Source organism: Patagioenas fasciata, chromosome Z (genome assembly GCF_037038585.1).
Source record: "Patagioenas fasciata isolate bPatFas1 chromosome Z, bPatFas1.hap1, whole genome shotgun sequence".
Lineage (NCBI taxonomy): Eukaryota > Metazoa > Chordata > Aves > Columbiformes > Columbidae > Patagioenas > Patagioenas fasciata.
The window spans coordinates 68,231,301-68,252,874 of record NC_092560.1 but is presented as its reverse complement, the minus strand read 5'-3'; the positions used below and the strand labels follow the sequence as shown (position 1 = coordinate 68,252,874).

General features: G+C 37.6%; 1 protein-coding gene across 3 annotated transcripts in view; it reads right to left on the bottom strand.

Annotated features, from left to right (window-relative positions):
- The window catches only part of HOMER1 (homer scaffold protein 1), a 97,061-nt gene that overhangs the window by 36,803 nt on the left and 38,684 nt on the right, over positions 1–21,574 (bottom strand). For all 3 annotated transcript variants that reach the window (XM_065860333.2, XM_065860334.2, XM_071802825.1), the window contains one exon: positions 15,595–15,737. In XM_065860333.2, coding sequence (XP_065716405.1) covers positions 15,595–15,737 — 143 coding nt within the window. The remainder of the gene's footprint in view (positions 1–15,594; positions 15,738–21,574) is intronic.

The following is a 21,574-nucleotide window of genomic DNA, read 5'->3' as shown; positions in this document are numbered from 1 at the left end:
AGCCCTTTGCAAGAGCAAGCATATCTAATTGATTTTTAGCTTTTTTTTTTTTTGCACTAGGCATTAAAATCTTGTAGACCTAACATCACATACTATAAAAAATTTTAAAATATTTGTTCTTGCTCCCTTACTGAAATTGCTTATCAGTACCTCAACAAGTATTTTATTCTCATGCCTGTGAGACCTTGCAGACCTAAAATCTTATCACATATTCTGAAAAAGTATAAAAAGATTTGCCCTTGTTACTTTAGTGAAATTGCTTATTGATTTAACTGGAAATAGTTTATTCTCACACTTGCAATGTACCTCATATTTTTCACCAATTATCGATATTCAGTAAGTTTTTCAGTGCATTGAACACCAGGCATAATTCCTGGCTTTTGCTATGCTGCTGAGTACTTCAAATATTCCAACGAAACTACATTTTCAAAAGCAACCTAAGTTATTTAGGAACTTACATCCCATTTTCTAAAATGACTAGGTATTTGGCTGCGAAGAAAGTCAAATTGACTTGGGCTCTTATGACACTTAATCACTTTATGAAAGCAATTAGATGATGTGGTTATCGGCAAGTCAGATACCAGCACACCATGACCCAGACACTACAATGATCTGAATTACAGCCACTTTCATTCTGGAACTCATTTGTACACACAGGAATTTGAAGCAGTTTAACTGTAAGTTCACACTTTGAATCAGCAGTGATTAATTTTGCTGAGGCCCCTGGCTAGACAAAACCCTGTGTTTCTTTCAAAAATCCTACCGATAACAACAGTTTCTGTGTCCATTGAACAAATCTGCACTCTGTCAGCAATGCAACAGAAGAGAATAGAGTATTTGACTGCCCTACGCTTCTCTTACCTGGGCGCTCATTTATTGAGTGCTATTCTGATTTTAAGAGTTTCACTGAACCTTGCTCTCAATTACACCTTGGTGAGTTTGAGAAACTTCCCCAGCTTCACCACAAAAACACTGTGGTAGTAAGGACAAGGAATAACTTTTCTCCCAATGACCACACCTCCACCACTAAGCAAAACAGGGCCAGAACGCCCTGAGCTTCTGAAGGGCATACGGACCAGGGAGCTGGTGTTCTCTGCAAACTGCCTCGGTCCATGTCAGCTGGCCAGGCAGATCCCAAGTTCAGTTTGCATGGTCAAGTTCAGCACCTTTCCATCTCTACGGTCTTCCAAAGCTTCATGTGATCTGCAACCTTCCCTTGCCTATCTGAAACACTTCTGGGCATGCAACACACATTTGTGCTTTTGTCCAAGGAAAACCCTGCTCTGGTGGGTGGCAATGCAGCCCTCAGATTATCACAGGTACGTGGAACTGCAAAAGGACTGCATATGAAACAGTAACTGTCCTACAGCTGCAAGGACACTGCATGGGTGCAGAAGAAATCCCGTGTCACTGCTGTAGCACATGGAAATGGTTCGGCCCACAGCCGTCAGTGCCAAGGCCCTTCTGTTTAGCCATATAGATGGGGCCCATGAGGCTGCTGCAGCTACAGATGGATTTTCTGGCGCTCAGCAGAGATACTCAGCTTTGCAACCACAGAGAGAAGACTGTAAGAGCTTTGAGTAATGGCAGCCATGTGTAGAACAGCGAGCTTGGCTAAAGGGACCTCTCCCAAAACCTGTAAACCTGATATGCACCATGTGCAAGGGCTGGAGCTCCTCAGCATGAGCCTCTGCTTGCATTTCTAGGCACTGTCACAGATTTAGGTGTAGTGTGTTCTACCAGCAGCTGTCAGGAGTGTGAAAGATCTGCAAGTGCCTATTTAAGATTTTAGTTGATCCTCTGTTAGGGATACTGCAGGAGAGCTCAGCCTCTAAGACCCCTTAATGCTGGTTCCTGACTTACTTTAATATCAAACACTAAACTTGGCAAAACAATCATTACAGATGCAGGGCCCCAGAGCTCCACTACCAGCAGCAGAAAGACATAATATAGGGTGACCTACAGAAATATGTGATTAGGCAGTTGCATAAAGACTCTGAATTATAACTACTTGGCTTCTACCCAGCAAGTGCATTAGGTTATCTTACAATATCAAATAATAACTATTAGTGCAATTCATTTTTGCATTACAATTGCCAGTTTGTTTATCCCCGTAAATATGACTACATACATTAATTGCACAGCTAGTGCAGTAGATGAACTGTCAGTTTACATCTGGACAACAAAATAATTCAAATCCATTAAGGGAAGAGAAGCTATGTGACAGCATTGCAAATTTAATTAAGTCTCATTTATCCACTGTGATAGCCATACAATTACTTAAGACTCAATAGCCTTTATATAAAGCCCAAGCTAAACTATCTATGGAGCTGTCACAAGTACTTTGAAGAGCAAGCAGTAAGTCACATCAACTATATGATCACACTAAAACATTTATTGATGTATACATTTGAACAAAACAACTTGGAAGTGAGTTGTAACACTTATAAGATGATACTGCAACTTGTGTTTTTCCATCCTGGCTTTTTACGAGAATTGAAGTATTAAATTTGCCTGGTTTAAACCAAATCTGAATCCAAGAAAATAATTAATTTCTTGCTCTATGTTGATCCTAGGGTCAAGTTTACTAAAAGGAGATTAAATGGATAAAATAAAAGATAAAATTTATTACATGAGAAGTCTCTGATATGGACACTTCTATGAATTACAGGTTAATACTCAGAGGAATCAGTCCCTATATAAGTTTTTCTCTCTCCCCTATTGTAAAAAATTCACAGTTTTTAAGAAAAAACCTAACATGGCACCTTCCTTAATTCACTGGTAGTTGCTAGTTCTTATTACTCAGCCTAGACTAAGCAATCTCAGGTTTCCTTCAGCTTCTCGTGAGAATAACACATAGGTCAGATGATTTGGCTCAAAAACTCAGTTGGAGGTTAAGAATATAATTTATAGACCTTTCTTCCCACTTCGACTCTTAATCGGTCCAACAGTTTCAAAGAAGAATATAAAACTTGGCTCCCCACTTCTCTCCCTGCCCATCTTACTTAGCTCATCACAAGCCCAACATGTATGAGGCTGCACATGAGTTTTGCTAGATGTGAATTCCTGGGCAGCAGAGCACATGCTGAGCTGCCATCCTTTCACGAGGCTATGCCTGTGTGCCACCGTACTGTTTCAGCAGGTCTGTTTTCTAACATTGTGAGCTCATTTTCACTTTCCCTGATAAGGCACATAGACTAGGGAAAGGACGGGGCAAAGAGCATGATATGAAGACATTTAAAAGACAGCTTTCCTGAGCCTCCCGCTGTGCTGAGCATAAGCCCAGCACAAGTGATCCCGAAAGTACTAAAGTAGAATTAAACAAGAATAATAAAATCTCTGGAGGGTGTAGAAAGAATGTGCTGTACAATTGGTGTTGTCATGTAATTACTTTAGTTTTAAATTTCTGAGTACTTCCTAAATAAAGTGAACAGGTAAGTCACGCTCATACATAGCGATCAGTTAGATCACACTTCGGGCATGTACAAAACTATTTTAGCTCTCCTCTTAAAATTCAGGCCTACTTAATTTGATTGTATTGCCTACATGAAAAAGCATTTGGCTTCAGACAACAAAATCATATCTTATTTCTAGACCTATTTTCACTATAGTAAGGGGAAAAAAAAATTCTTCCTTTGCCAAACTATGGGGTTGGGTAACTTAACTGCAGTTCAGTCAATTAAATTTTAGCGTTTTGGGTTGGTTTTTTTTGTCTGAGCTGTGTTGCTCAAATAAAATTACTTCTTAATTTCCTGTGTGGTTGCAGTCTCCCAGAAGAATGGTTTCCACTATTTTAACTTTAATTTCAAAACCAAACCCTTTGCATTTAATGACAGGAAGACAGAACATCATTACACCACAGTGCCACAGAGTAAGATCTGCAAAGGAACAACCCTACCATTGAAGTTCATCACAACAAATGGACCACATGTAATGTTTTATTATGGTGCACTTGAGAAAACAGTCCTAGAGATCCCAGATATTTTATTTCAGCACCTTCACTCAGCTCCAGCTTTCTTCATTTGCCGAATGGTTTAAGAGCTGATTAAAAAAACCCTCTTATATTCTAGCTCATTGCTGATTTGTGCCAAGCCAATTCATTACAGATAAAACTTGATGGCTGTTTGGTGTCACTGTAAAATACCTTGATGATACTTATGAATTGCCAGTTGTCCACATCTCACCGAAGTGCTATTCAGCAACTTAGATTCATCTCAACAGTGCCCCTCATTGTATGATCAAAGCACTGATCAAGACAAAACACTTTCTACCTGTACTACAAAATGTCACTGGCATCTTACAGGGATATTAAAGGAACTCAGAAGATGTGACTTTAGATACAGAAAGCTTTCCTAAAGCATAGAGCTGATGGAAAACTAGAGGAAATGTTGATCTCCATTTAGGTGTATTCCTTACTTTATTCTTCAAGTTAACTCTTACCTTAGCAATGTGTTAAGTACTTCATATTTTTGATAGACAAAATATTCCTCTTCTCTGTTTATGTGTGCCTGCCCCTAACCTCTACCTGTGTCTGCAGGACACAGGTCAATGCTATTGCAGTTTCACTGCAAGGGGTCTGCCTACTACAACATGACAGAAAATAAACAACATGACACGACTATGTTCAATAACACAACTTGTTCAGGTGGAGCCTGAATACTGTTTGCATGTTCAGATACAATGTGAAGTCGCTTACAATAAAGCAGCTTTGGACTGTTATTGATCAACAAACTTTTACCCTGATCTTCTGGGGGCTTATGCTATCTGGACAGGAACAACAACCTGGAAAGTCAGAAGAGTGAATGTAGGAGCCCAGCAGGGAGCAACAGCAAGCTGACAGCAGTGCTGGGGAACCGAATACTATGTTGTCTCCATGTAAAACAGGAAACACAGGATCATAATGTTGGCAGGAAGTACGATTAAAGGCCGGGCCTGGTAAAGAGAGCTTAGCGGATGAAACTGATCTTCCTCTGGTTTAGATATCTAAAAGCTAAGAGAGGTTAAGTACCCTGCAATGGCACTTCATCAGATTGGTCTTAGGTGCCTATCTGTGAGGAAATGGATCAGGCACCATGCAAGACCCTCAGGTGTCATTTGTTGACCTCAGTTTCATGTAGACGTGGCAGAATTTGCTCTTTCTCTCACAAAGGACCCAGGCCACAGCATTCTCCAAAGGAATTACTACCTCAACTAGGTTTACTTGTAAAGCCTCCCTCTAAATAAGAGAGTAATCTTTAGCAATCTTAATTTGTCTGACAAAAACGACACAGTCCAAAAAGTTGTCTAATTTTAGTTTTAAAATATGCTTTTTTTCACTAAGTGGGCAGAGGCTGAACCCTATCAATAAATATCTAAGACTAGCAAGTGGTTTCATCAAGTTCACCGTGATTTCTCTGCACCACGCAGACAACTGTATGTTGTCTGTGAACTGGAGAAGTCAACAGACACAGCCCAGTTAGTTCCTAAGCCACATGTGTCTGGAAATGAAAAATATTCCAGGGCACAGAAGCCTTTGTGCAGCAATATCCAGTCCTCCTTTTGTGTGACCGCTGGAGGACCCCATCCCAGCTGCTCAAGGTAGAATTGCTAATTACAGTTGCGAATTCTGAAGATTTAACATCATCAGTGAGGTAGCAAAGAATAGGAGCTACAGCCACCTCCTAAACTTAAGCTCTATCTCTGCTTCATTTTAACACAAGCAGAATTTGGCACAGCAGTATATCTATCTCAACTCTTCAACAGGATAAGAATCCATAACTTAAAATTTGTTGCCAGCTATCATTGGCTCTGACATTCATGGTCAATCTCCTAGGAGAAAGTTCCCTGAATAAAAATTAGCTAATTTTTAAGTCCATATGAGCATTATTAGCACCACCTAAGCATTTTATAAATGGCAAACCCCTTGGATCCTATAATCCATGTAGATTATTTTAAGAGAATCCACAGATAATAATTCACTAAGACTTAAACTGGAAACACTCCATGACTTAAAATGCTTGGCAGCTTCTAATTCAGGTCAGATGTAGGGTAAATTTCCCTACGTCATATCTAATGGTATCCTTATAAATGACAGCAGGAATAAAATGAGTAACAGGCTCTTAAGCTTAAACATTTGCAGAAGATGGTGCTAGCCAGACTGATTTCTGTTTCCTGAGCATACCTCTTCTCCAAGAAGAGGGGACAGCTAAGAAGGGAGTAAAACAGAAAAGCCTAAAAAGAATATAAAAATCCATAAAGTAAAATGATCATTTAATCTCCAATGAGAGTTGTTAAAGGGCAAAAGTACAGTAATTTAAATTCTGCTTGTAATTTTGAGAAAAATGAGTTCTACACTGTTTCAAGAATAGTAATTGTTTAGTCATTACTGGTGCCATCATAGGTGTATGTTCATCCTCAGGCCTTTTGGAGAGCAGTGAAACCATAACCACACAGCATATGTAAGATTTCAGATGTGGATATCTATCTATCTATCTATCTATCTATCTATCTATCTATCTGCTCATATGAGAAGTCCATGTAATGTCATGATCCACCACTACACCTGAGATGACACAGAAAGCAGAGTAAATTGTTTGTATTAGTAAGACAAAGACTCAACAGGTATCAATCAAATGCATTCAGTGGTGCTTCACCTGCACTAAAATGTACTCAGTTACAGACTTTCGTTCCCCACCACACCTTTTAAAAAATACTTTTCTCAAGTATTGCACTGGGTTTGGCCCCACTGCCTAAAAACCTTAATGTATATGCTTTATCTTAAAGTAAAGCAGATGGATGACATACAGCAACACAGAGATCTTTCAGAAGAGCAGGAAAACCAGATGCTATACATGGTGCAGGGTAGAGGGTCCAAGTGACTTAGAAGCACAAAGAGCATACATTACAAAAGAGCCACTAACTGAAAGCTTTGGGTTTTGTTGTAATTATTTTGCTGGAGTTGGAGAGGGTTTTGTTTCAGGTGACTTAATTTTAGCCTGTTTTCTCAGTAAAGTAGGAAACTAATCCTGGTACAGAAAAACAGAATGGTTTGGGTAGGAAGGAACCTTTAAAGATAATGTAGTCCAAGCTCTCTCCCATAGGCAGGGATACCTTCCAATACAAGTGGCTGCTCAAAGCCCCAAAGTGACCTTGGATACTCCCAATGATGGGGCATCCACAACTTCTCCAAGCAACATATTCTGGTGTCTCATCACCCTCATTGTAAAAAATGTGGATGACGATATTAAAGTACAGGAACAACTGAACAACTGGAGATGTTTCTTCCTTAAAAACATGTCACAAATATTGAAGGAAGCATGGCTTTGCGGGGCAGGTTTATGTAGGCTTTAAAAGAGTAGGCTGCATTTTGAGAATATATTATTGCTATGAGTTATAATATATTTTAATATACCAAAACTGACGAAAGGTCAAGTTTTCTCTTGCTTTCTGAGTTTTTTTAAAGCTGTTTTTTAGCTTGTGGACTTTGAACTTAAAACTTTTCAGAAACACTGCAATTTTATTTACTTCTAAGGAATATGACAGAGGCATTCTACCATGACTACAATGACTGTAAGTTACACACATTCATCCATGTTCTGTATATTGATTTTACAAAATAATCCAAAGTTGACAGTAAGTGAACCTTAAGATGAATAAAATATAAAAGAATCCAAATAAGATAGTGATGTGGATTGTTCTGCAGCACACTTAAAAGTGATCTGAAGGCAACAAATCTTCAATTCTCTTTAATTTCCTTTCTTTAAAACTGTGTAACCTTTTCAATAGTGTCTATGTGGATGGGAATATGTAGCCCAAAACTCAAGTCTAGACTGTTTTCCAGTTTCATAGAACCTGCTTATAACTACAGAGTCCATTTAGTGACAGAAAACAGTACATGAACAAGTCTGGAAAAGTTTGTTTAGCATTTGACTACACATATAGATGGCTGTATAAGCTTTGTATTTTGTGTTGGTAAAGTTAAGCGCACTCAGTCTTGCATTTGAAATGAAGCAGCTACACACCAACTCTAAGGAGTCTTTATGTTCTAACTTATACTTTTGAGTGGCTATTGGGGCATAATTTGAAGAGGTCTCTTTGGAGAGGCAAAGCATGTGGGTATGCAGATGGATGTAAACTTTGTGGTACTCTTACCTGCAGAACAGACTGCCATAGGAAAGCCTTGTTACAAAGCCAAATTCCAGGCTCTGAAAAAAGACCCCATCTCCTCATCAAGAACTAGTCCCAGGCTGAAGATATGGGCATGAATGGTTCACGTTATCTCAGTCATAAAATACTTTCATGCATCAACTGTCCTAACCAACACGGAGGAGAAAGTGAAGTTTGAGTGATCCAACTTAGTGAAAAATATGTTTGTTCTGCAAAACATCCCCTCTGCCTTTGTTTTTCACAAAAGAGTTCACTTTTTGAGGGTCATGACTAACAAAATTCATTTGAGACTCAGGGCATTAATTGCTATGTGGATTTTTTTTCCCCTGGTAACTTCAGGTATTACTGGCTTTCCTTTTCTGTTTCTTCAATGGGTGGCTGAAAAATGGTAAGTATGCACTGAGGCTTCCAATCCAAACAAGGTATGATATTTGTTCTTTCAAAGTGTTAAGTCTTTCCACAGACAATTTTAAATAAAAACTAATTCTACAAAGTGGCTTTTTCCTCTCAAAATTTTTCATTGTGTTTTTTTCTGGAGAAAAGTGTATTGAGACCTGTAGCACTTCTTTGGTGTCTGTTCTCTTTAATACTAATGACACTTCTCAGTCTTGAAAAAAACTTTGGAAAAGACACCGGTTATAGTTGGAAATGCTGACCTAATCTGAGCAAAATTTACCCAGAGAGGTCTCTGTTGTATTAAATACAACACCTTGTACTCCTTCATGGTGCCCGAGGAAAGTTCAGTGTGCAGCTTATCCTTACTTACTGGTTGGCAGTATGATAGCACTATGATGACACTAAACAATATCAGAAACACTGATGGAAGTACGAGTAAAGAAAGCATGAGGTACCAAATGTCTACATTAGATCTTCCACAACTATTATTTTAATTCTTCTTGAAAAGATGATTGCATGTTTGAGCTTACAACTCACAAAACAGCAGATTCTAAATAATATATGTACAAATTAAACCATGAAACAGACTTCACAGACACTGCTCACAAATTTAAACAAGCATACACACTGGTATCAAACTGCAAAGGAGAAAAAGTTCATTTTTCAACTAAATTACTAGGAAAATCTAGAATGAAGAGAACAGCTCCTCCACCAAGGCCTAAAAATGTCTAAAAAAATCAGTGTGCCAAGAGTAGACTTCTAAAATGAATGAAACATTTCAGAAAACTATACTCTTGAAAATATCTAACAAAATTAATTATTGTGAATTAATAGATTAAACAAAAACAAAAAATCACCCTACAGAATCTAAGTGTCAAGTATCGTATATCCTAATTCACAGAGCCAAGGCTTACAGTTGCTGAAGTATTAACAAGCTTTTAATGTCATCCATATTTTAGATAGGTTGAATACAATAGATGTATTTTAGAAAATGTTCATTCATTTTTTACTGGGCTTGTTTTTCTTATTGATGTGATTAAAGTGGTAAAAATTACACAGTACAAGTAGTATCTGTTTGGTTGTTTTGTTGTTTGGAATTTTTTTTAATATGAATTGTAGAAGGATCATATTCCTCTTCTAAGAACATACTTGACAGATATGTTTCAAGAATGCTTACTTGTCCCTGAGGACACCTAGTTTCAAACACCCAGCTCATATTGTCTGAATCACCCCTGGAGCTCTCACTAAATAAACACCAGGAGGTAGGTAATTCAGGTGATCCAGACTGCAACGTGTTTGGGTGCACAAGGGAGATGGTGAAATTAAGTGTAAGGCTATTTTTTGTCTTGGATCTCATCCATTTCCCCAGCCATTAAAATTAGCTCTATTAATTGCAGACTTTCTTCATTTTGAAGAGCTGAGCAATGCACAGACCATGACCATTCTTCCAACAGCAGATACAAGTCCTTTCCACCTCTCCCTCCATTACTAGAGATACCTTGTGAAAATATCACAGGAAAAGCTGTATTATGCTCTGACATGTTACTGGTTTAAAACCATGTAATGGCTTGCTATATATTCCAAAATTTTCAGAAATTGTCACAATTAGGAAATCAGAAGTATGGAAAAAAGTTGCACAAACACAAGGTAAGATTTTCCTTTCAAACTAATAATTTCCTAGCAAGAACTTTTGATTTTCAAGGATGGGTACTTGAGCTAGAGCCCAGCAGCTTCAGCAGAAGTGCAAAGTGCAGGAAGCAGCAAGAACTGGGTATAGGAGGGAGGGGAAACAAATCCTACCCTGTATGCTTCTTCCAGAGACCACCAGGCTTTCACCAGTGGAGCATAAGACACCAAAGCACAGTACAGCTAAGACCTCCATAACAACAAATGTTGGTTGAGGTGAAATCAAGACCTGCGTCTAAGTTGCTATATTAACCAGGTCTTCACTTACACTGACAGCAGGAACATAACACTTTTGAGCTTTTTCTCTGAGTGTGCCTCAAGAAATAATAATCTTTTCTCAACTGAGTAATTGAATTTACCAGAGTTCCTCCATTGTGCCCTAAAATGTCACAGTTCATTATAGTACTCTGCAACATGAAGACAGCTGCTGCCTTTTGTGTTACAGAGAAACCTTTTTTAGAAAGCCTGGCTTTAGTGGTCTTCACTCTTGAAAGTTTTCAAAACCCAACGGGATAAAGCTTAGAGCAGCCTGGTCTGATCTCATGGCCGATCTCCTTTGAGCAGGAGCTTGTATTACAGAGCTCCTGAGTTTCCTCAAAACAAGAAACTATCCTGTGATCAGGTTAAATAACATTCAAACCCAATAATTTTAAAAAGTAATACATACCCCCAGAAATACTTGGTAAGGAAGCTACGTATAACCCTATAAAGCACATCCAAATACTAGAAACCGAGTATAAGTTCAAATTAAAAATAGTACAAAAATTATTAAATCAAAACTCTTCCTTAAAGCCAGCTTAACAGTTCAGCATGGTCCACAAATGCCTATACTGTAAGATAACTAAAATATTTAAGCTTGTAGACGTGAGTAATTTTAATACACAAAGTGAAAGATCTACTAAACAGATTTCTGCATACAACTTTTAATGAAAACTCAGTGAAGGAACATGAACTAGCAGCAAGATTTTTGTTTTTTCTTTGTTGTACAGCATTGGATTTACATGCAGCATTATTAAATGATAAGCTATCTAGACAATAACATATCAAGGATATAAACATCATTTAAAATAAGTCCATTTTCACTAAGGCAACGAATCCAAATGCCCTATTAAAAACTTGTTTGAATACAAAAATAGGAATTTTAATGAACAAGCAAACACACAAATATATATTGTCTGATCAAAACATGTAATAGAATTCCAAGTTTACGTATTACAAGAAAATACGAGGTAACAGGTTCAAAGTCACGGTTAACAGAAAACTGAAGACTTTCGAGATTTGTCCCAGAAGAATCCTCTTATATTTTGCTTCTGAAAGTGTCTTTTATCAGCTTCATAAGGTGCCAAAAATGGAATAAATCTTGTTATAAACAAATGTATTCTTTTCAAGGGTGAAGGAGCAAGTTCACCAGTTACCAAAAAGCCCCAAGCAGCAGTTGCAGACTTCACCAGATACACTACTCCGGTTTAATATTTGAATTATATTCTAAGGTTGAATGAACTTAGTATAGTATTTCGTTGGGTTTATTCAGACAACCAGGAATTGCATACTATGCACCATCATGATTGAAACTTTTATTTAAAAGCCAGTCACATCAGAAGTAATAAAAAAATTTTAGCAGCTTTTTTTTGCCAAACCCATTTTATGATCAACAGTTTTCAGTTGGAAAAAAACATCACAACTTAAAGAATATGGAAAATATTTTTTAAACAACAAAGATGTTTGAGTAAAGTAAAATTTACTTAAGAATGAAAAGAGATACTTTTAAGTTGTAAATATTTTAAATATTAGATTTGATTAACTAGCTTCTGCTAGAAAAAAGCCTTCCTGGACTAGCTATCTTTCATAAAAAGGATCATCAGTGCCTCAGCCAAGATTTTTAGAAATTCTAATGCTGGGCTTAGGCTACATTTAATTTTAATTTGTTCTGACAACATTTACTCATGAGAGCAGTGCTCAGGCTATAGTATATTATAGGGTGTGGGAGATCCCAAGTAATATTGCTTCATAATTCAACACTAACCATCATAAATAGTTTGAAGAGTCAAGATCTTTAATTACAAGAGTTCATCTTCTGTGCAAGGCTCGTAACTGTTTAATACCCTTATCTCTCAAGCAGTTGACTAGTGGTGCACTGCTTGTGAACAGCATTAGGACTTTCCAGATGAGGATAAATTGAAGCAACTAGACTTCCGCTCTGTTATGCTCATGGAATATGAACAGAATTTTAGACATCTACTGGAAAATGTTCATTTCAATACTCACAATTATTTACTGAAATAATAAGAAATGTGAGTTCTAATAACAAAAATCTGGTGATTTAAGTAATGCTGTTTTTCATTTTTTGGGTTTAAGTGATCAGAAGATAACTATAAATACCAAAGTAGTCTACACTAAAGCTGCTGAAATAACAGGTCCCAACTTCTTAGACTAAGACATAAAAAACACAGGGAATGCTTGCAGAAGAGAACCTATCTGGCCAGTGAGGATGTGTTATCAAAAAATCAAATTGAACATTTTTTGGGTGTGCAGATTAGAAGTAAGTAGTAAGATGTACACTAAAGCAGGACCTCCACACCTGTGATTTCTGACCTTGTTAACTCCTGTCAGACCCTTCCAGTTCATACAAAGACATGAAAACCTCTGACCTACATAGATAGCTGTTTTGACAGCGGGCCCCTTCAAGCCTTTAACCCTGTCATCTGCCGCAGAGCCCCCTGTGCTCGGCCCAGCTTGCTGATCCTCTTGGCAGCAAGGCAGCTCCAACCCCACCAGTCCCCCTTACCACATCATCCTGCCCATGAAGCTCCAACACCTGCCTCACAGCTGCTGGGGCTCCTGCCATGCAGTCCCACACCTGCCTTTCTGGTGCTCCAGCCTGCACTGAGGACTGCTCTGTCTGGTCCACCACAGAATAAGCACATACTGCCTGTGCCAGCGCAGGACACAGCTTTCCTATTTATGGAAGAAATGAACTTGCAATGGTAGTGTTTTTTCAGTGAAGCATATCCAGTGATTGCCATGTCCCTACAGCTGAGCTCACTGGAGGAAAGACCACAACGCCTTTTCTTTTGAAAAGCACCTAGCGACTGATCAACAGCTCCTGAAGTCAAGGCAAAGATGTAAAAAGCATTGCCGAGCACAAGACAACACTCAAATGCCATTCCAGTGCTACCCTCCTCACCCAGAAGCACTGGCTAAACTTCACCTTTGCTGAAACGCAGGGTGCAGGAGGAAGAGGCTCCGTGATCAGCAGGAGTTATCACAGTGCAGAAGGAAACTTCTCTCCATCACACATGGAGTGCCACCAACACTCAGCATCTTCAGACAGGGAGGGAATAAGGAGGACCACAATCCCCTTCTGTACCCCAACACGGGAAAAGCCCAGAGTCTCCAATGATCAGGCTGTAAGATCTTTCTTGTTTTGGTTTGTTTTTTTAGCATTTTTTTCTTTTAAATCAGGGCAAAGAGACTGTATACAGAGAGCACCCTTTCAGCCAGCACAAGCTGCTCAGTATGTCTACCTAGTTGTCAATTGAGTATTATGAAATACCACTACAAAAACATGCCTGTTTATCCAGGACTAACACAATACCAGACACTTTTCTTTCCATCTCTTTCATGCATGTGTTTCATGCACCTTTTTTAATAATAAATAAATAATTTTTATTTACTTATAACAAAAATCTTATCTAGTCCAAAAATCAATTTATTTCAAAGGGTTAAAAAAATTTGCATTTTCTTCAGTAACAGCTCACTAACAAATCTGAACCTACCATTAAGACAAGACAAAACTCTGGTCTTTTGAGAATCATCATGAGAAATTACATTCAAAATGCAGAGTTATTGTTAGAAGACCATTTCTACCTAGTGGTATTTAACAGGACAGAAAACTAAAACCAGGCACTCACACTGCATCCATGAAGTAGATACAAAATGTGAAGCATGTGAAAGTTTTGTAACCTCTATTCTAGACCATCAAATTTTACAACTGGGTAGTTTCAAAACATCTTCAGTCATGCTCAATGCAGAGCAAAGAGTAGTTACTATATTGGCATACCAGAAAACATATTTACAGATGCAGAATGACAGATAAGATCTTGCAGCTATCATTTAGGGAAAAAAAAAAAAAAAACCAAACAAACAACACTACTCACATGTGGACTTTATCACAACTCCTTTTCACAAAAATATTGGTAAACAGTTTGAATGAACTCATTACAGAACACTGATAGATGTGCAACATTTATAATACTCCTTCAACATGCACATAGCACTCTTACAAAGCACCATTTCTTCTAAAATATATAATAGATGCACTGGTGACAGATGAAGTATAAAAATAAACACAATCACTCTGTTAAAAAACTAGTGCAAAAGTATAATTTTTTTGTGATTTGAAAATGTCTATTTTTTTTCCAGATACGTTTAATAGTGTTAATCTCTTACAAAAAACATGTCCTGCACAATTTCAATTCTATGGTTGCTCATTCTGAATTGCATGACATATCTGACATCCTAGTATTCCCCAGCCTTTGGTCAAGAGACCTCAAGCTCTATTTAAACTGAATTAGACAATATTTAAAAAAATAAATCTAGTATTTCTATTTCTAAGTTTACTAAATGTTTCTGTTACTCTCCATGGTCTCAATACATTATATGTTTTATTGAGTGACCCGTTTACAAACATTTCTAATAGTCAAGCTATATCTATCAACTCTTTTTTAGTCAATTTGTATCATTAAATAAAAAGACCTAGCTTTCTTAAAGAACAATAGAGCACAGCATTCCTACTGCAACAAATTATAATTCAGTCTGAAGCAGAAAGTTTCTCTCACTATTCAAAAAAAGTTGAAAAATGTTTTCAACTGTCAGAGAACTGTTCAATTAAAGGCTGCTTTAAACTTCATAATCCAGAAGTGTTGTAAGAGTCCCTTTTCTTCCAAAAACTTGTCAATGAAAGGCTGACATCCCATCCTATCAGTCATTTAATGAATGTGTGCAAAATAATTTAATTGGTTTATTCTGTGAAGTAGTCAATTTTACTAAGACCTCAGCCACTGAAATAATGCTTCCTGTTAAAGGGACACCTGCACTCACCAGTATTCAAGGGCTCACATTAAGTCCATTAAACTATAAGGTCACATTCCCCCAAATCTTATTGCAAGAGATTTTCTCATACAGGTTTGTGTTGGTTTTTTATTTTCTTAAAACAAAGATTATATTGCGAATCTAAAAGCCACTCCAGCTTTTCCTGGGGAGGGAGGAGCTGGGTTTGCTTTGTTTTCACACAGTATGGGAGAATGCCCCTTTAACAAGGAAGGAAACAGGTATCACTTAATCAGGATGTGGGAATGGAATCTGTACCTATGGGTAAATGGCAATGCGTTCTGGGTTGGTTCAGCCCTTGGTTCTGAGTTCTGCGTCACTTCTGGCGTCACTCTCTCGTCATCTGTCCCATTAATACTTTCCGGCGTTAAAGGAGATTGAATATCCCCTCCAGCGGATTCCTTAAGTAAAACAAACAACACATTAAAATTACAAAACGATCTGCTCAGGGAGGCTATGTCCACATAAGTACTAACATCAATTCTTAAATGATACACACATTTTAGGTAGTATTAATGTGAGGCTCAGATTCCCAGCATCCCTCATGGTCATATTTCATCATATGAATTGAATTTAGAAGTATACTACCATAACATTCATGTTATCTTGTACAAAACACAAACAACCTATGAATTATTTGCAAAAATCCAGCCTCCTGCTTATTACAGACCTCTTTCTCTTACCTGGTATCATACCCACCCCACAGCCTGCTTCACAGTGAGTGACAACTGACACCCAGGACTCTTGTCTCTTAGTTTATTTTCTAACATGGTGAAGCAAACAATTCTGCTATTTGTTTCAAAATCTATCTTTCATACTGTTTATTAACCAAAGCAAACAGTGGAAAGGCCATTGGTGGTGTACTCAGTTCCACGTATGAGCCATCTGGGAAGAACACTTGTTCAGCAGAGTCCTCGCAAAGCTTCTGTAGACACGTTAGCCTGGCCTAGCTCTTGCTGGTCGTGGTATTATCTGGGAAAGAGAATACTCCAGCTACAGCCAGGCAGCTTCTGCTACTGCTAGGTAAACAGACACCTGAAAAACTTAACAGCTGCCTCCCAGCAGAAGGCACTGTTAATCACCCTTCATCATGTCAACATGTGCATTTGTGTTTTGGCCAGCAAACACCATTTGCTAATTTCTAGTCATGGAAAAGCGGTTTTGTTTTATAATAAAGTATGCCCTTATAGCCCACATCCTAGGCTAGAACATTATAGGCTTTTCAGTCACTGTACATAGTTTAATTTTAGTATTTTCTTTGCTATTATATTATTTTTCAAGTAATGATTCCTGCAGGAGATATAAGCTAAGTAGCTCATGTAGATTTCAAAGTGTCTTAGCAGGCTTTTAGTAAACAAATAGTAACATTTAAGACAGAAGAATCTCATGAATAGAGCTCAATGGATGTCATGGAGGGGTATCTATGCAGCAGAAGACTGGTTGAATTATGGTATTTCCAAAAGCTAAGCACGTCCTATGGGCACATAGCCTTTGGCCATCTGTATAGGGAACAGATAAAACTGGTATTTAATGTTATTAAACTGAAACACAAGCACAGTCTCTGGAAGGCCAGCAGGCCCCCTTCCCAGCTCTTTGGCATTCTGCATGGGAAGCTGAAGAACAGTAATCGCAGCAGGAATTGTGAAGTGTCTGAAGATGGTCATGATCTCAACAAGTCAGGGCTTAATTTTGAGCCTCCACTTCTATCCTCTAACTAATTTACAATAATGAGGCTTTCTGCAAGCCAATACTGAATCTGTTTCTCCATGTATAGAAAATGTTGTCTTTGGCTTTGACACTTAACTAGATGGAAAAACTCGGTTCTTTTAAAGAAAGTAAGATGTGGCTGTCATCATGACCTTCCATGCCTTTCTGGTGTTCATTAACCAAAAATACTGTTGTGCAAGATTTTCATTCCACTTTAAATTACATTAAGCATTTGCAGCACAATTGTCAAAATTTTGCTTTTATTCTGCTGTATTTCTGACATTGCGAGAGAAATGTATCTCACTCTACAACTTGAATTAGTGGGTGATAGGACATTTTAATACTGACTTAAATTTCTATTATATTTAGCATTCATCAAGTTATACAATGCACATGCACCAGTGTCTCCATTCTGCATCTTCTTATTAAATTCCTACTGATTAAAAATGCAGAAATAATTAGCTTACATGGATTTAATTCCACAGATATAAACTGTTATTTATAATATAAATATAATTTTTTAATGACATGAATGCAAATTGGTACCTGTTTTCAGGAAGAATCGTGTTATTTTGCACTCAAAACTATTATCTTAAATGTTAATACTTCCAAAGTCAAAATTAAATCTTGATTTCTACAGAACAGTTTTACTGAACAGAAACTGAATTGAAATTAAGTGTGAAAGGAGAACAGAGCTGGCAAGATAATCAGGCAAGTAAATTATTCTATACATATTATATGGTTTTGTCTATTATTATACTCTGATTGGATAAGTAGTTTCCACTGACAGTAAATGAAAGTCCTTATGGACCCACGAGTTTCTCTTTTATTTCCTCCTCCTCCCAAACTACATTCGATATTCTAAAAAATACGTATCCTACAAAAGCTGGAAGGCTTGTATCTTTAAGCTAAAATTCCTACAACACTATTATTAGATACATAAGGGCAAAGTCTACTTATTAAAATGTTTTTACAAACTGAGAAAAGTTTTTACAAATGTTTACAAATAATATGTTCCTATTTTACTTCAATTAGAGAGAGTAAAAGAATTTTAGAAACATTTTGGTGAGAAGTTCATGTGTAATTAAGTTTTTATTTCATATCATTACAGCTTCACACATTCACTCGAGACTTTACAGAGTCTGGAAGAAATTGCAGTCAGCTAAAAAAAGAGATTTTCACCCTTCCCTTCTAGCTGAGAGAGAAGGTTAGCTCTAACATTCAACTGTATCTACACTATATGGAAAAAACAGTGCTTAAATCAAAATGGCAAGTCTTCTTGTAAACAAATGGTTTATTTTAAGGCCAAATATTCCCATTTGTGATAGCTACAAATATGTATTTCACGCATTTGAGAAGAAAGAATTAACAGCTTACCTGTGGTATGAAACCACTATTGTATCATGTATTGTTTTCTGCAGGATATTGAACTTCAAGTCACTTACCATTCCTGGACTTACATATGGAGTCAGGATTAGTATTTTTCTACATGACAAGTAAATGAGAGAGTAAGACTCAGGTATATTTTGCTATTCAAGAGTTTGTCAGAGATCTGCACTGTCTAAAGGAGCTCTGGCCCTACTAATGAGTATGCAGGACTCTGGTGATGCCAAGCAATCTAAAAATGACAGTGCCTATAGTATATAAACTAAACATAACAGAGGGTAATTAATCAAAAGATGCCTTAAATTTCAAAATCTTATAAACAAAATGTATGCACTCACGAAAGTGTCTTTAAAGTAAAACAAGCAGGCTTCAGGGCACAGATCAAGCCACCTTTTAATGGTGATTAAATACAGAACAGAAAAAAAAAGGAGGAGTAGGTAGATATGAAATAACGAACATACCAAATGAATTTCAGCTTGTTTCTGTATTAAATATTATACTGTTTCCTCATTAAGTATTCCATACACTTCCCTGGCATTGCTGTTCCTCAGAGTGATTCTATGTTCCATACTGACTGGCAATGACATAAGCCTGCCAGCTACTGATTCAGATACCATGACACATGTGAAAAGTTTGTTTCAGTATAGAAATTCACACAATATCCCAGAAAGTTAATTGTTCCACAAGCTTTATAAGGGATTTTGTACTTCTACAAAGAAAAAAAAGCCAACGGGTGATAAACCATGACCATTTTGCCGAAACTAATCCATTCCTTGCATTAAAAAATGTGATTCTAAAGCTTTTCAGGCACAGGCAATAGCTATTCCTAGTAGTCTGCATGGGAGGGGCTCAAAACACAGACAAGACTATTTTTAGTAAATTACTCACCACGCAATTTCAGAAATTAACAGAGGTCTTAATCTGAACTGAGTGGGGTCAAAAGAAATATCTGAGGACATATTCTTGCTTAGAGAAAAATAAGAACTGAGGTTCAGACTCCAGTGGGTTGTAACATGGATAGGGTGAGACTGCAAACCACACAAACTGCTCTGTTTCCACACTTGGACCTAATTAAGGTTAATTTAAAAGAGAGAGGGGGGAAAAAAAAAAAAAAGGATGGGGCAGGGATGATACAGTTTTCAGGTTATTGCTTCATTCATGTGGCCCAGTGAACTCCAGATTGAAGTGTTGCTCTCGAGTGCATAGGCAAGCTTGTAACTGAAAACAAACCATGGGTGGCTTGTCACTGTAAGATCCATGAGTTTATAAGATGAGCAAAATAAGTCCCTTTGTTAAAAAAGCAGTCTGGGCAGCAGGTGAGCCAGTATTTTAGTTTTATATAAACAAGATAAGAGTATTGCAAAGCTTTACTACCTGAGGCTGAGTTAAAGGGACACCAGATGGGGCACCTGTGTGCATAGCTGGTCTCAGAAGTACCAAAATAGACAACTTCTTTCTAGACTGAAGCCTCCAGATATACCAGATATAGATAAGGTCTATGTTATTGTATGTATCCATCATAATAGAGATGGGCCAAAAGTATAAGTTCTCTAACACAGAAACAATGCTTTCCTCTTCATTTCAAGAAAGCACCGTGCACCCAGTGGGACTTAAATCAAACAAAGCAGCATCTCCCTTGTTGTTTGTTGGTCGATGGCACTCTTTCTCTATGAACAAGTTAAGTTCTTTTTACAGACAAGATATATGGTGAAATTTTGTATTATCTGATATTCTGGGAAATTAGAGCAAAGCCTGCTGGTAAATAAGAGGAGAACAGGCAGTATTAAAGAAACAGTAAGAATGCAGAGTTTAAAATCAGCAGCAGCCTAGCTTAAGGGAAAAGGAACACCTGCTATTAAGTAATTGCAAACAGGGCTATATATTGTTTTCTTTCTCCTACATGTCTCACACACAAAAAAGCCGAAGAATACATGCTACCAAATGAAACAGTATATTCAAAAAATACTCAACACAGAACTACTACTTCCAGGCCACTGAGGCACTTTTCTGGTGGAAGTATCCAGCCAAGTAGTACCAACACTTTGCTAAAGCTTGTAACACCTTAGAGAAGCAGCCTAACTTCAGTGGACTTTATATAAGACTCTTCTTAAGTTTTAACATGGCTAGCTCTGGGAAGTACTCAAACTACAAATACATATGCTATTTCAGAGATATTTCTGTTGTTATCTCTTGCTTTCTATTTCTCTTCAGGTTCAAACAAGCTTTTACAGGACACTCAGAATTGAAACTGTAGTATTTGCAGGGTTACATCAAAGAATAGTGAACAGCAAATACCATGTGCAAGCTTTTGTTACACTAGTTGTGGAGATATTTTAATAAAGATTCAATCTGTAGGGAAATACTTAATGCATAAAAAAGCACATGTACTTTTTCTTTTTTAGAACTGTGTAGCAGAGAGAGTTGGCAATGTACTACATCTGGTACTTTAATCATTTTGTAAATAATAAGGCCATTTTTAAAAGCAGCAGCAAGAGAAATTTTAAGTTTGACACGTATTTGACTGTTTTCCAGTTTTGATATGCAGTATTTTTCTACCTATTACTAATTTAATGCAGAAGGATGTCTGCAAGTCCAAGACAGCAAAGGGATTGAAACTTGTAGCTAACTGTGTTACCATTATAGAGCTCACTACACACACACTAACTCCCAATGCCTGTCCTGTCAAAGCTTCCTAAAAAAAGCCAGGCTCCCGTGAAGTCTTGACCAGCCACTGAAAATGTCTCCTTCCTCTTTCACTCTCCCACTCTGCAAAGGACCACTATGCAGCAGGGAAAGAAGAGCTGTAAAATTATGGAGAAAGGCAACACTCAAACTGCTTGTCTTGCATCCACTACCAGGCAGATGATCAAAATGACAGCAAGCGCTCCTTCGAATGTCTCTAGGGTCCCACCTTCCCTTTCCACTATGAAGCACCCATGTTCCCCCTAGTCATACATCTCTTTGAATGAGCCCCAGCGCCCTGGGAGCGCTGCAGTTTTCCATGAAGCCATCACTCCTCATCTGCTCCAAACTCCGGAGTTCCTGATTCAACTCCCTTCTCTCTGGGGAACTAATGAGAAGCATTAAGTATTTGAAGACTATTATGCTGATGTGTCAGCACTTGCACTAACTTTATCTTTCAGAA